The sequence below is a fragment of the Entelurus aequoreus genome, linkage group LG06 (assembly GCF_033978785.1).
Source record: "Entelurus aequoreus isolate RoL-2023_Sb linkage group LG06, RoL_Eaeq_v1.1, whole genome shotgun sequence".
NCBI lineage: Eukaryota > Metazoa > Chordata > Actinopteri > Syngnathiformes > Syngnathidae > Entelurus > Entelurus aequoreus.
In genome coordinates, this window is record NC_084736.1 from 16,235,625 (window position 1) to 16,250,959 (window position 15,335).

General features: G+C 38.8%; 1 protein-coding gene and 1 long non-coding RNA gene across 5 annotated transcripts in view; one reads left to right on the plus strand and one right to left on the minus strand.

Annotated features, from left to right (window-relative positions):
- LOC133651880 (uncharacterized) overlaps window positions 1-15,335 on the plus strand; it is a 40,804-nt gene that overhangs the window by 9,513 nt on the left and 15,956 nt on the right. The window lies entirely within an intron of this gene.
- mreg (melanoregulin) lies at window positions 2,866-11,340 on the minus strand. Its single transcript, XM_062049412.1, has 6 exons — window positions 10,983-11,340; window positions 10,722-10,906; window positions 8,906-9,071; window positions 8,749-8,839; window positions 8,496-8,659; window positions 2,866-3,457 (listed from the first exon to the last, which is right to left on the minus strand). The coding sequence occupies exons 2-6, from the start codon at window positions 10,814-10,816 to the stop codon at window positions 3,260-3,262; spliced, it is 714 nt and encodes a 237-aa protein (XP_061905396.1). The 5' UTR covers window positions 10,817-10,906; window positions 10,983-11,340; the 3' UTR covers window positions 2,866-3,259.

Genomic DNA, 15,335 nt, shown 5'->3' on the forward strand with positions numbered 1-15,335 from the left:
TTCATATGAGGGGAAAATAAGAAAAAATATGCCTGACATTTGAGCAAAACTGGTTGAAAAACATGGGCAAAATGTGTTTGCAGGTGTACAAGCAGGCAACTAATTATCCATAAATTATGAAGCATTTCTTTAACGATTGTAAAACTTTGAGAATATTTGAATTACATTTATGCTAGCATGCCCTACAAAGAATTTTGAGTACAACCCATATTGGGCGCCACAAATGTAATTTACATACAACAGTTGTTAAATTTATGAAACACCTGTTCATGCTGTTGAATGAGAAAGTGTCTCCAAACTTTTGACTGATATTGTATACGTTCAGCAGGTGAATGGCAATTATACGGGACAAAAAAAATAATATAGAGGTATAAATGGTGACGGTACATGACTAAATACTAGCATGTAAACAGACGTCAACAACACCAGCATAGCATGTTAGCAGATGTCAACAACACCAGGATAGCATGTTAGCTGATATTTCTCAGCGTCCTGGAGGTCATCGGTTATGTCATGTTATGATGGCACCATGACAACATTGCAAAGCATATCATCTTGCGAGCTTCTCAATATGCTTCCTGTGAGAGACTCGCGAGTCGCACTGGCGTTCACCTTCACGCTTATTAGGGGAGGTTTGAGTCATGCGGTGGCGATGAAGCCTGAAGCGCCCTTCTGCCCACCCACCGGCACCGGGGGCTTACAGGTCCTGCCAGGAAGAGCTGGGTGTTGTTGCGTAACCATACTGTCACAGCTGTCGGCAGGCGACGCTTGGATTTGCTGTCACCACAGCACAGATAGGAAAGGAGGCAGAGGATAGGAGGCCGGGCCTGTCAGGAGGTGGTAAATAAAGCCAAGTATAGTCTTTGAGAGAGTGGCGCTTTCAGAGGAGGAAGCAGCTTTTGGAAAGTTTTCGTTGCGTTTATTCTTAAATTCAAACACAGAAAATGGCGCCAAGGTGGAATAATCACAAATTCCTGAGTAGTTTGATTGGGGGATGGCAAGGGTGTCCCAAGTCCATTTTTATTTTTTTTACAAAAATAAAATGCAACATGGCCTGCATCCAAATAAGCTCATGTAAGATATCAATTATTATATTTATTTATTTTTGTCATAAAAAAATACAATCATGCGTGCTTACGGACTGTATCCCTGCAGACTATATTGATATATAATGTAGGAACCAGAAATATTAATAACAGAAAGAAACAACCCTTTTGTGCGAATAACTGTGAATGAGTGTAAATGGGGGAGGGAGGTTTTTTGGGTTGGTGCACTAATTGTAAGTGTGTCTTGTGTTTTTTATGTTGATTTAATAAAAAATAAATACATTTTTATTTTATTTTTTTAATTCTTGTGCGGCCCTGTACCAATCGATCCACGGACCGGCACCGGGCCGTGGCCCGGTGGTTGGGGACCACTGCTGTAAGTGGTCATACTGGGTACAAATCCCAGCAGGAAATGTGTTCAGAAAGAATGCAATTTGTTTTAATTATGTCAAATTTGTTTTAGTACAAAGCATGCATAAAGTTAAATTTAAGTTTGACTATAAAAAGCATGACATGTTTCACAAACATACAAAACTGTAAAAGCCTTTTATAAATGGGGGGCCTCAAAATCAAATTCTGCTTAGGGCCCCATTTTAGCCAGGAGCGACCCTGAGAGATTGCCACAATGTCTCGCATTATCTTGGCCAGGGATTGATTTTTACAATAATATGAGACACAGTGCATAACTTTTTAAACAATATGGGGCGTGTACAATTTCATTTTTCAAGTTGGCAACCCGACACTTGACCCTTGTAGCTTTAATACTAATGAGCGGTATCTGACTTAGTTTGTGTCTCCAGGAAGTGCTATTGTGTTCTTTATCGACTTTACATATATACTGTCACTCTGTCCAATGTAATAGACGCCATATAACAAACTAACATTAAGGACAGAGGGACACAAACGTTAGCCATGCTAGCATTTCTATATGCTAACTTTACACTCACATTTTAACAGTGGTATTATGCTAGGGCAACGTATTTGTTGTATAGAAACAAAACAATCCAATCACAGCTCCTAGATAATTGGCAGAGCTCCAGGCTGAATTTTAAGACATGTAGTGAAGCCTGTCTTTTAAAAAAAAAAATTGCTTTTCAAATATGTATAACTTAAAAAGTGAGCATTTGAGGGCCTTGAACCAGTAATCCTGCTAAGTGAAGAAGATCGCCAACCAAAGAATCACAACCTTTGGTTGAGTGTGGACCTCAACCAAGTCATTTAGCTTGTACAGTAGGGAAGGGATTCATATGGCACCATTCCTGGGTGGATCTCATGTTAGAGGAAGGTGGGGGGGTTAATTTTGCAATGCAGTCTGCTGAAAAGGATGGAAAGCGCCATTCTACATAGCAACTGACCATGTAGTCAAAGTTGGAATTGCCACGAAACACATTTAAAGATTTACAACACTACTGCCAATTCGTCACGTTTCATGTGTCGAGTAAACCATGACGACTTGGCCCATATTAATCAACTTCCTATTGTGGCTAACCGCAAACAATGCCAATCGCACTTTGCACTAGTAAAAATTACCATGACAACATAGGTTTTCTTCCTGCACGGAAGTAAAACTGTTTTTACACAACAAGAAAAAGAAGCCAAAACACAATCATCATGTGTCCCGTCCCGCCAAGGGTGATCAGACACTTGGCGTGGGTTGCAGAAACAAGCGCACGAAACAGGAGCTAGTGTTCGCCACCAATGCCATGAGGCACAACCAAATATGTGCTTGAAATGTCTTTGCGAGCTTAATATAACTCACTGGCACGAAGCGCCGCTCCTGGCTACACAAATGTGACTCGGGACACATGACGGACTCTGTGCTTCAAATTTATTTGACGCTTAGGAGGACATCAGAAGACAAAACTGGGATGTCCACATGAGTACATTGCTGAGAAAGGGGGGGGGGGGGCATAGAGTAGAGAAGTCACAGGGTGGGCACACGTCCCTGCTTGAAGACACATTCAACAGCGAGTCAGCAATTCTTTGTTTGGGGGTTTTATCGGTCATGTGAGGCGTCACAGGACGTCAAGACCCTGAAGGTTCTTTACACAACAAAGCAGGCTAAAAAAATCCTGACAGCCAAAGAAAATAAGATATAATTCATGCACTTCGAGAGAGGAGAGCAGTATATGAAAGACCTTAGAGTTTCTGTCCTCCATCCCTCCTGGATGGACGTCTAACACCCCCGTCTGGTGTCTCTGAGTACTGCGGCATCACGGGTAGTCTCCCGACTTTTCGCTGTCGCCCTCGTCGTCGCCCGCCGTCCCGTTCTTGGCCTGCAATCGGGCCAGCAGCAGCGGCAGGTTGATGGCGCCCTCTGGCGTGTCCTCGTCCGACGAGTTCCGCGGTGGGTAGAAGCGCTTTGCTTTTGACAGAAAGTCCTCGGCGATGTCGAGATACAGCAGGCGATCCTGCCAGCAGAAAGTTACATTTACAAGTATTAGTCAGTCCCTGCAGTACTTCGCAGGATTTTTGGGGATTGTTGTGGCCTAAAGTAACGCCAAATAATTTCCAGCAGCTTTTTCAGAAAGTTGCGGCAAAAGTTGCAACATTTAGAGGCTTTTTTTGTCAATGATATTTAACCAACTTGAGATTTTATGAATTTGTTGTTCCTTGTAACCTCCAAAAAGCACAGGATATCAACACAATTTGGAAAACAAATACCGATTTTAGGGGTTTGAATCTTTGGCCACCTAACGATTCCATCCGATTCCTAGGTTGACGATTTGATTCAGAATCGATACACAATTCAACACGATTCTTTTTTCAAACCAGTTCTCGCAATGTATCATTTGAGATAATCATTATAATGAAACTTTTTTAAAACAGGTTACAGGTTAGAAAAGCTCCTTCTGGTTGCACGGAGATGGTCTAAAAACATCTTCTTTGAACCGATTTAGAATCGGGATGATTAAGAATTGCAATTTGGATGTGAATCGATTTTTTTGTGCACCACTACTTGATGTTATACTTGTTTTACACCATACAGACTTAAAAGTAGACACGAGATGGCACTAAGAGCACATACTCAGAGCTCAGTGTCAAATTTCTCAAAGGTTTTCATTAATTATTACTAGTAACAGTATCAATTATAATTAGGACTGTCAAAGTTATGCGATAATAATGCTTTAACTATAAGTTCCTTTAACGACACTCATTTTTTTTAACGGGCATTGTTGACCCTTGGGCCGTTCGGTAGCAGGGAAAATTGGCAGCATTCACTAGTTACTGATGAGCCAAAAGCAGGAAAATAGTGAGCAGACATGGACAAAGAAAAGGGTATATTATGGAAATATCAGGTCCAAAGCCATGGCAAATTGTTCCCCTCACAAGACAATTTTTTCACAATGAGCTGTCTTCACTGGATCAAAAAACTGCTGCCGCGCTGGTAGGTGGAGCTTCACTTCCATGATTAGATTACAGTTAAGGTGCATTGATAACATAAAATGTAGATTGTTACTGTGACTGCTTTTTAGTAAGTTGGGATAAAAGCTAAGCAGAAATTAAAAACGGTAGACAAATCTTGAGTCACTTTTTATAGCAGGTCCGCTGTCAAACCATGTCAAGACACCTTAAACTAATCACACGCTGCCGGCTTAAAAATAAAAGTGCTATGCATTACATCTGGTCTAACTACAGTAACAAAATAAAAATGGCTTACCATAAAATAATGCTTTGTCAAAGATGTTTTGTAAAGTAATCTGATATTTCTACCTAAATAAATGCTAGTACATAGTACAGAATATAGGGGGAATTTTTGTGGCAGGCTGAAATATATTATTTTATTACATGTTCTGGTTGATACTCCGCAATTACATAATGATTAGCAGGCTAAATAATAGACTTAATTATTAAATAGAGAAGGTTACAACATTATCACGCAGAGATACGAATATCACTAACTTGTACAATATGTAATGTATACAATATCAGAAGCATTTATTCAGTTAGAAATATCGCAGATATTACCAAACATCGTTGACAATCAAAGCATGATCGTAACAATCCACATTTTGTGTTATTAATGCTTGAAACTGGTTTCTAAACATGGTGTAGTTCCTCTCCTTTGAATGCAAGTGCTCCTACAGCAGGAATATAAATACTATATTCCTACAAAATATGGCAAGACACCAACACACTGCACGTATATATTTCTTTACATTTTCATTAAAAGCGTGTTTGTTTTTTTGTGTTAAGCTGTTTAAAAAAAGCACAATATTTAAAAAACATTTAATTAAAGCAAACTAATTGTCTAGTCATGGTATTAAAAACCTAAAAAAGATCTGTCCAGGGTACACTTACTGATGAGGAACAATTGGATCTATCTGTGATTAATCGTGATTCATTTTGAGTTGACTATGAACAATGCGATTAGTCGCAATTAAATATTTTAATCATTTGACAACCCTAATTACAGAAATAAACATCACCAAAGGCTTCCTTATTGTCCACTTTATTCTCTGTTGTACACTAATTGTAGACGTTCTCCATATTTATTTGACACTTTTTTTTTTTGTCAATTTTAAACATTAATTTATGTTCCATCACATTAAAAGCATTGGTACAAACAATCTATAGTGCAAATTTTTGTTGGTAAATGATAGACAATGAGATTATTGTCACACTTCAACATCTCCAACATGTAAATGCAGCCTCTGTGATACATCAGCATTGCAAATGAAAATGTGTTCTTAATTGCCTTACCCACTCAGAAGTAAAGGTTTTTATACTACATTACCCATAAGTCTTAGAGCTGTGGACCGGAACAGTGCTGTTTGATCATTAAATAGTTGATATGTTGTTGCACAGGAAACAAACAATTTTGAGTGGACAGTTGACATAGGTGTTTGAGCGCCACCCAGAGACAAATTGGAAATGTTAGGTGAGGTTGCAGGCATTGGACAAAGTTGTGAGACTTGAGATTGCTCCTGCCTATCAAATAATGGAAAAGGACTCAAACGTTGTTCTTTGGCTTCAAACGTGGACTGTAAATGGAGGCGGCTCATGAAAACTGTGGTAATGCCACTATGGTACAACATCTGTATTATGGTGGGGCAGTATAGCTCGGTTGGTAGAGTGGCCGTGCCAGCAACTTGAGGGTTGCAGGTTCGATCCCCGCTTCCGCCATCCTAGTCACTGCTGTTGTGTCCTTGGGCAAGACACTTTACCCACCTGCTCCCAGTGCCACCCACTCTGGTTTAAATGTAACTTAGATATTGGGTTTCACTATGTAAAGCGCTTTGAGTCACTAGAGAAAAAGCGCTATATAAATATAATTCACTTCACTTCACTTCACTGTATTATAATCCTTGAACAAAGTAACAGTGAAACTCATGTGAATAATCACTGAATGGAGAACTGGGGGTGGGATTAAATAAATGATCTTCTTCCCACTCCCTTTCAGGCAAAACTGGACAATCATGCATTACATACCATACATGACCTTTTGCACTATATTAATTTTTATTATTATGTGTTGTCAACTTTGTACTTTTTTATGTCATTGCCTGAAATAAATAAATAATGGAAATGAAAATAATGAAAACTCATTGCCCACTTCAGACGGTTAACTTTTAGCGGCTGTGCGGGTAACACAGGTGGTACATGGCCCCATCTAGTGGTACTCAGGAACACACCAGATGTTGTGTTTTATTTCATATAAATTGAAGCCAATTTCCAATGTATGAACCAATGAGACGCTGAAATTAACTTGCTCAGTACGACCCACACCTTGGAAGCTAGTAAATCTCGATTCTAAGTGGAGGTAGTACAGGGGTGCCCACATTTTTTCAGCAGGCGAGCTACTTTTCAAATGACCAAGTCGAGGTGATCTACCTCATTATATATATATATATATATTTAAAAAAATATATATATATATATATATATATATATATATATATATATATATATATAAAAATATATATATATATATATAAATATATGTATATATATATATGTATATATATATATATATATATATACACTACCGTTCAAAAGTTTGGGGTCACATTGAAATGTCCTTATTTTTGAAGGAAAAGCACTGTACTTTTCAATGAAGATAACTTTAAACATCTGAAAACAGTTTAGCTTGTTACAGAAGCTACAAAACTGACCTTCCTTTGAGCAGATTGAGTTTCTGGAGCATCACATTTGTGGGGTCAATTAAACGCTCAAAATGGCCAGAAAAAGAGAACTTTCATCTGAAACTCGACAGTCTATTCTTGTTCTTAGAAATGAAAGCTATTCCACAAAATTGTTTGGGTGACCCCAAACTTTTGAACGGTAGTATATATATATATATATATATATATATATATATATATATATATAGTTTATTTAGCCGTTTTTGTTCACTTGTTAAAGGTGTACAAAATACATGCATATAGATTCCTTTCTTTCATGAAAACAATAATATAAGTTGGTGTATTACCTGATTCTGATGACTTGCATTGATTGGAATCAGACAAGATTCACAGTAGTGCTGACAACTTCCAAATTTTTGATTTTACATTGTGGAGGAGAAAAACAGTCCTCCTTTCTGTCCAACACCACATTGAAGTGGTTGGTTTTTGCATCTTGTTTGTCCAGCTTCCATAGTCCTTTTTATACACTTTACAAGAAATACATTGACGGCAAACTCCGTGGCTTGCTAGCTTGTTTGCGCTAGCTTTCTGAGACTCTTATTTTGTTAGCGCAGGCGGGATGAAGCAGCACTTTTATGGTGAAGACGGGAACGGTGCGGTCAGTCTTTAGGCTTTTGACGGGAGGTACGGTTGAAATAAAAACTGTTTCTCGCCTTTTTTACTGTCTTTTTTTCCTTCACACTGATCTCGCGGAAGCCAGCATCATTTCACAAGATCCTTGGGTGCCACAAATGTCAATCGAATGACGAAAGTGAAGTGAATTATATTTATATAGCGCTTTTTTCTAGTGACTCAAAGCGCTTTACATAGTGAAACCCAATATCTAAGTTCCATTTAAACCAGCGTGGGTGGCACTGGGAGCAGGTGGGTAAAGTGTCTTGCCCAAGGACACAACGGCAGTGACTAGGATGGCGGAAGCGGGGATCGAACCTGGAACCCTCAAATTGCTGGCACGGCCACTCTACCAACCGAGCTATGACGCCCGGTTGGTAGACGTCATAGTGAAGATTTATGATCGCAAATTTTTTGGTCTATTTTTCAATGCCTGGCTGACACACCTCTGCGATCGACGGGTAGCTCGCAATCGCCATAATGGGCACCCCTGAGGTAGTATCATGAGTAGAACTACACATTTTTAATATTTTCACTGTGTTGATGCTTTTGCATTGCTAAAAGCAGGTATTAATATGAGTTACAGTCAGTAATGATGAAATAAAACTCACGATGTTCGAGCGGTACCATTTGAACATGGAAAAGCGACCAGTGCGCTTGATACTAAAAAGTAGACACGCGTGCTTCTCACCAGGATGAAGAGGTATCTTTCCGGCGGCGCTTCCCCGCTGTTAAAGAGGGACGTGTCGGAATGGAGCGTCTGCAGCAACGAGCGCGCGGCCGCCGCGTCACGCATGCGGTCCAGCGAAGCGCCGGCAGACACGTTCAGCAGCGAGTCGGCCTCCGCCATGAAGCCTAGAACAAGAACGTCAATTTATACGAATCGGTTTTCTAGTGCGTTAAAAAAAAAGGGATTAAAAAAAAAAGAAGATGCGTGCTCTCACCAAGGTTTTCCAAGAGGGTCTTCCACTTGTCTCGGACTTCCCTGCGAGTGTCTCTCATGGCCTCAATGTCCACGCTTAGACGACGATAACCCTTAAGCACAGCAAGCATGACAAAGCTGCGAGCCTCGCATGGTGTTTTTTAGTTTTTACAACATACCGTAGTTCCAACACGCGTCTTGTTGCGGGCCTGCAGGAGAGAGTGCAGTGCTCGGTCGTCGTCCCTCTCCGTGTGGCTGGGGTCCCCCGGCTCGCTCCACAGGTTGGTCTCCTCGTCACGACGTTTCTGGACCTCCCGACTGAAATATTCCAGGGGATCCGGGTTTCTTGGACACATTAATGTAGATTTTGATTATTAATAATAAAGTCAACACATTTTGCTAAATTCATATGAAAAAATAATTATTTTATATAAAAATTTAAAATAAAACCGAATAAAATATTTTTAAAATGTATTTTAGTTTAAATACATCTTAATAGTACAAACTAAAACCTTTATTGAATAATTATACATCAATATATATCACATTTAAAAAATATAGAATTCAAACTAAATATAATTGAAATACACATTATATATAAAAACATTTTTATTTAATAAAAAAATCGATACATCTAAAATTGAACCAACACTGAAAAATCTATTTCAAAAATAGAAATACAACAATAAAAAATGTATTTAATATTAACACACAAATATTTTAATAATAAAATAAAAAAATACATAAAAATATAAATCTAAGAAAAATATATTAAAAATAAATATAACTATGAAGTAGTATAATGAAAAAATACATAATTATTAAATTGCAAACAATATTTTAAATGTGCTTACATTACTACAACTCTTGACACGTAGGTCAAGTATTAAATTCGCAATTGTTACCTTTTTTTTATTTTTTTTAATTAAAATAAAATATAATCCATTTATTTTTTGGTAGTTAATTTTGGACATGTTAAAACGAAGCAAAATAAATAATAAAAAAGGAAATAATCTTAACATTACAGTAATGTACAGAAAAAGAAACAAAGACTTCACAATGAAAACACATGAAAAATGAAAACAATATGATTAGGTTTTTTAATATCCAATATGGAGTTGGGAGAAGTGAAAATTATTTACTCCCACCCCTTATCTGTATCTTATTCCGCTTATCCAGGTAATGAGAAAATATATTTTATATTAACACATATTCGTAACAAAAACGAGTTAGTAAAATGTAATAAATACATAAGTTGTTGTGCAAATCTATTAAAGACAAATCTATTTAAACTATGTCTAAAAATGTTTACAAAAACCTAAGACAAATTTTTTTTTTAAATCTAAGCAAAACACATTATACTTGCACAAAAAATAACAAAAATAAAATGTAAAAATACACATTTTAAATTGGGTACAATAGTCTTTACATTACTATTTTGACCAGTAAGTTAAACACTGTAATAAAAGTTGGTTAACTTTTTTTTAGAATTAAAACAAAATATAATGAATATATATTTTATATTAATACATACTTATAACAAAAAACTAGTTATTAAAATGTAAAAAAATACATAAATGTAATTTTTTTATACAAGTTTAGGACAAATCTAAACTATTTTTAATCAAAAATGTTTATAAAAACCTAAGACATCTTAAAAAATATCATCTAAACAAGATCAAATGTATAATATTTGCGTGTTTATATTTTGTATATTAGTACAAAAAATTATTGAAATAAAATGTAAGATTACAAATAATTAAATTGCAAACAATATTTTAAATGTCCAACTATTTTGACCTGTAAGTTAAGCATTGGAATAAAACAGCAGTCTGTTAACTTAGTTTTTTAAATACATGGGACATACTAACTGAAGGAAATCAAACTAGGATCTTTTGGGTTACAGGCCACATTTTTACCCACTCAGACTTTTTCCCCCCAAACGTGAGTGCACATTTACAGGAACATTACGGTGATATTAAAAAGCGGTCTTACGATATCAAGGGCTGCTTCTCGTCGTCGTCATCATCGCTGTCGGCACAGCAGTAGCAGCAGCACCGCATGCAGAACTTGGAGAACGCCGCGCCCATTGATGCAGATTATCCCCTAAAACAAAAAAAGTTATCACCTCACTGGTCCCTCAGCTGCTTCGAACCAAGACCACCTCGCTCTTTCACATCCTAAGTGGACAACAATAGGCACAGTGTTGAGGATGAGGAAGGGGTGGACGGAGGCCTCATTGTTGCCAAAGTTTACCTCATGTTTAGCTTCCCATGGTCCAGGATGACGAGGTGGATCCTGCAGGTGGAGAGGCCAGAGAAGGTCTGCAGACCAGCACTCAACTCACTAAGGCAACATTTCACACACCCATTGCCCCGGCAGATAGTCACAGCCGTGTCATGTGAGCGAGCCGCATCATCATCATCATCATCAACCTCCCGCCTCCATGTTATTCACATTGTCCTCTGAAGACAACATCACTTTTCTTTAATTACAACCCGTAAGCTGGCTCTTTTAAACACACGTGTCTACAAAATAAGTCTTACCCCCCAGGGTCCGAATTTACAGCACACCCCGCCTCCAATCCCATTTATAGCATGTGAACCACCCCCTCAACTCACATGGCTTCATTGAGGATTGCTGCAATCCTGATGCGTCACCTGCTCCGCTAACACGAGCTAATCACTAGCATGAGCGCGTGCAACAAGATGGCTGCTGGCTCTTGACGAAATGTCAGTGCAGGAATGCATACATAAAGCACATCTCTGCTGGGGAACATCACACGCTTGACACAAAAGGCTCAGAAAGGATACATTTAAATTTCTTATAGCTGATGTTTTTTTTTACTATTCCTGTTGCGCGGACAAACATTTCTTGAGAAGACAACTTGTCGCTTGACTGATCAGCAGAACAAATGATCTAATGTCAACTCTGAGCTATTTGGTACTAAAAGTTGAGCCCTCAACCACAGTACCGCCGCCATCTTTGTGTGGGGTCTTTCAAAATCACTGGTTCTTTTTCGGACATAAAGCCATACTTGAAGCTTTCAGGTTAATGACTTCATTTACTGACTGGTACGTTTTTATTTGATTTTTCCAACTGAACTCGCTTGCCCCCCAAACCAACAGGGTTGTTTCTCTGACGCACAACAAACAATAACTGAAGTTTTTGAAGAGAATTACAAACCCCGTTTCCATATGAGTTGGGAAATTGTGTTAGATGTAAATATAAACGGAATACAATGATTTGCAAATCCTTTTCAACCCATATTCAATTGAATGCACTACAAAGACAACATATTTGATGTTCAAATTCATAAACTTTATTTTTTTTTTGCAAATAATAATTAACTTAGAATTTCATGGCTGCAACACGTGCCAAAGTAGTTGGGAAAGGGCATGTTCACCACTGTGTTACATGGCCTTTCCTTTTAACAACACTCAGTAAACGTTTGGGAACTGAGGAGACACATTTTTTAAGCTTCTCAGGTGGAATTCTTTCCCATTCTTGCTTGATGTACAGCTTAAGTTGTTCAACAGTCCGGGGGTCTCCGTTGTGGTATTTTAGGCTTCATAATGCGCCACACATTTTCAATGGGAGACAGGTCTGGACTACAGGCAGGCCTGTCTAGTACCCGCACTCTTTTACTATGAAGCCACGTTGATGTAACACGTGGCTTGGCATTGTCTTGCTGAAATAAGCAGCGGCGTCCATGGTAACGTTGCTTGGATGGCAACATAAAGTATGTTGCTCCAAAACCTGTATGTACCTTTCAGCATTAATGGCGCCTTCAAAGATATGTAAGTTGCCCATGTCTTGGGCACTAATACACCCCCATACCATCACAGATGCTGGCTTTTCAACTTTGCGCCTATAACAGTCCGGACGGTTCTTTTCCTCTTTGGTCCGGAGGACACGACGTCCACAGTTTCCAAAAACAATTTGAAATGTGGACTCGTCAGACCACAGAACACTTTTCCACTTTGTATCAGTCCATCTTAGATGAGCTCAGGCCCAGTGAAGCCGACGGAGTTTCTGGGTGTTGTTGATAAACGGGTTTCGCCTTGCATAGGAGAGTTTTAACTTGCACTTACAGATGTAGCGACCAACTGTAGTTACTGACAGTGGGTTTCTGAAGTGTTCCTGAGCCCATGTGGTGATATCCTTTACACCCTGATGTCGCTTGTTGATGCAGTACAGCCTGAGGGATCGAAGGTCACGGGCTTAGCTGCTTACGTGCAGTGATTTCTCCAGATTCTCTGAACCCTTTGATGATATTACAGACCGTAGATGGTGAAATCCCTAAATTCCTTGCAATAGCTGGTTGAGAAAGGTTTTTCTTAAACTGTTCAACAATTTGCTCACGCATTTGTTGACAAAGTGGTGACCCTCGCCCCATCCTTGTTTGTGAATAACTGAGCATTTCATGGAATCTACTTTTATACCCAATCATGGCACCCACCTGTTCCCAATTTGCCTGTTCACCTGTGGGATGTTCCAAATAAGTGTTTGATGAGCATTCCTCAAATGTATCAGTATTTATTGCCACCTTTCCCAATTTCTTTGTCACGTGTTGCTGGCATCAAATTCTAAAGTTAATGATTATTTGCAACAAAAAAAAAAGTTTATCAGTTTGAACATCAAATATGTTGACTTTGTAGCATATTCAACTGAATATGGGTTGAAAATGATTTGCAAATCATTGTATTCCGTTTATATTTACATCTAACACAATTTCCCAACTCATATGGAAACGGGGTTTGTACATGCACATTTGACCAATTTCACTTCAAAATACCCCAACAGACTCTTGGATGGTTCCAGCTAAAAAAGAAACAATAGTTTTCTTGCGACACCAGAAAACAATGCCTAAAGGCTTAAGAGTACACGCTGAAAGATGTAACCAGCCGAAGAGAAGATATTTTGACTGCCACTAACACGACCATCTTGGGTCAAAACGTCATTAAAAATTAACAGAATTCTTGTTGTAACCTGGACTAGTACAGTGGAATCTCATTTTACAAACTTAATTGGTTCTTCTTGAACAGGGTCCGTAAATTGAATAGTTTGTATGGTAAAGCAAATTTCCCCATAAGAATGTGAATAATAATGGGTTCCAGCCTTGATAAAAGTCTATATTTTAGTTTGTTCACTTTGAGTACAATATGAAGTACTATACAGTACTGCATAGCAAACAAAAATCCTTAATTTAACAACCATATTGCTACAGTTATAAACATTTAAAAAGTAAAATCCACCTACAGTACATTATCGCCAAAGGAGCTATCATTCAAAATCAAGAGCGCTTTTGTTAAGACAGAGAACAAACAACGCCTGAAGGTTTGAAAACTAACCAGCCGAGCAGACAACATATTTTGCCTGGACTTTTGACTCCAACAATAGGGTTCTTTCAGTGAGGTCCACAAGTATTTGCACACCCTGCAATTTTGCAAGTTCTCCCACTTAGAAATTAGGGAGAGGTCTGAAAATGTCCACTGTTAGAGACATAATCTAAAAAGAAAAATCCGAAAATCACATTGCATGACTTTTTTATGATTTATTTGTATGTTACTGGGGTTCATAAGTATTTGCACACATGAGAATCAGCAAGAATTATGACTCTCAAAGAGCTGTCAGTCTACCTTTAAAAAAAAGTCCACCTTGACCCCACAACTAATCACCCACCCACCACCTCTTAGATCTCATTAAAGTCACGTGTGCAAGACCAAAGAGCTGTCAAAAGAGGCCAGACAAAATTGTAGAGCTCCACAAAGCTGGAAAAGGCTATGGGACAATTGGGAAGCAGCTTGGTGAGAATAGATCAACTGTTGCAGCAATTGTTCGAAAATAGAAGAGGCTAAACACGACTGCTAATCTACCTCGGACTGGGGCTCCATGTAAGATCTATCCTCGTGGGGCATCACAGATGATAAGAAAAGGGAGGAATCAGCCTAGGACTACACGGCAGGAGCTGGTGAATGACCTGAAGAGAGCTGGGACCACTGTTTCCAAGGCTACTATCAGTAGAACACTACGGCGTAGTGGTTTAAAATCATGCATCACACAGAAGGTTCCCCTGCTTAAGTCAGCCCATGTCCAGGCCCGTCTGAAGTTTGCCAATGGCCATCTGGATGATCCAGAGGAGTCATGAAGAAAGTCATGTGGTCAGATGAGATCAAAATAGAACTTTTTGGTATAAACTCCACTCGTCGGGTTTGGAGGAAAAAGAACGATGAGTATCATCCCAAGAACATCATCCCTGCAGTGAAGCATGGAGGGGAAACATCATTCTTTGGGGGTGCTTTTCAGCAAAAGGGACAGGACGACTACACTGTATTAAGGAGAGGATGAACGGGGCCATGTATTGAGAGATTTTAGCCAAAAACCTCCTTCCCTCAGTCAGAGCATTGAAGATGGGTCGTGGCTGGGTCTTCCAACATGAAGCACACAGCCAAGGAGTGGCTCCATACGAAGCATATCAAGGTTCTGAAGTGGCCTAGCCAGTCTCCAGACCTAAATCCAAAAGAAAATATTTGGAGAGAGCTGAAACTTCATGTTGCTCGGCGACAGCCCCGAAACCTGACAGATCCAGAGAAGATTTGTGTGGTG

Excerpts from the sequence above, each read along its gene's own strand:
- mreg (XM_062049412.1), bottom strand. The coding sequence starts at position 10,816 with ATGGGCGCGGCGTTCTCCAAGTTCTGCATGCGGTGCTGCTGCTACTGC. Across the intron at positions 9,072-10,721 it reads GAGAAGCAGCCCTTGATATC|AAACCCGGATCCCCTGGAAT; the intron begins GTAAGACCGCTT and ends AATGTGTCCAAG. Across the intron at positions 8,840-8,905 it reads AGACGCGTGTTGGAACTACG|GGTTATCGTCGTCTAAGCGT; the intron begins GTATGTTGTAAA and ends GCTGTGCTTAAG.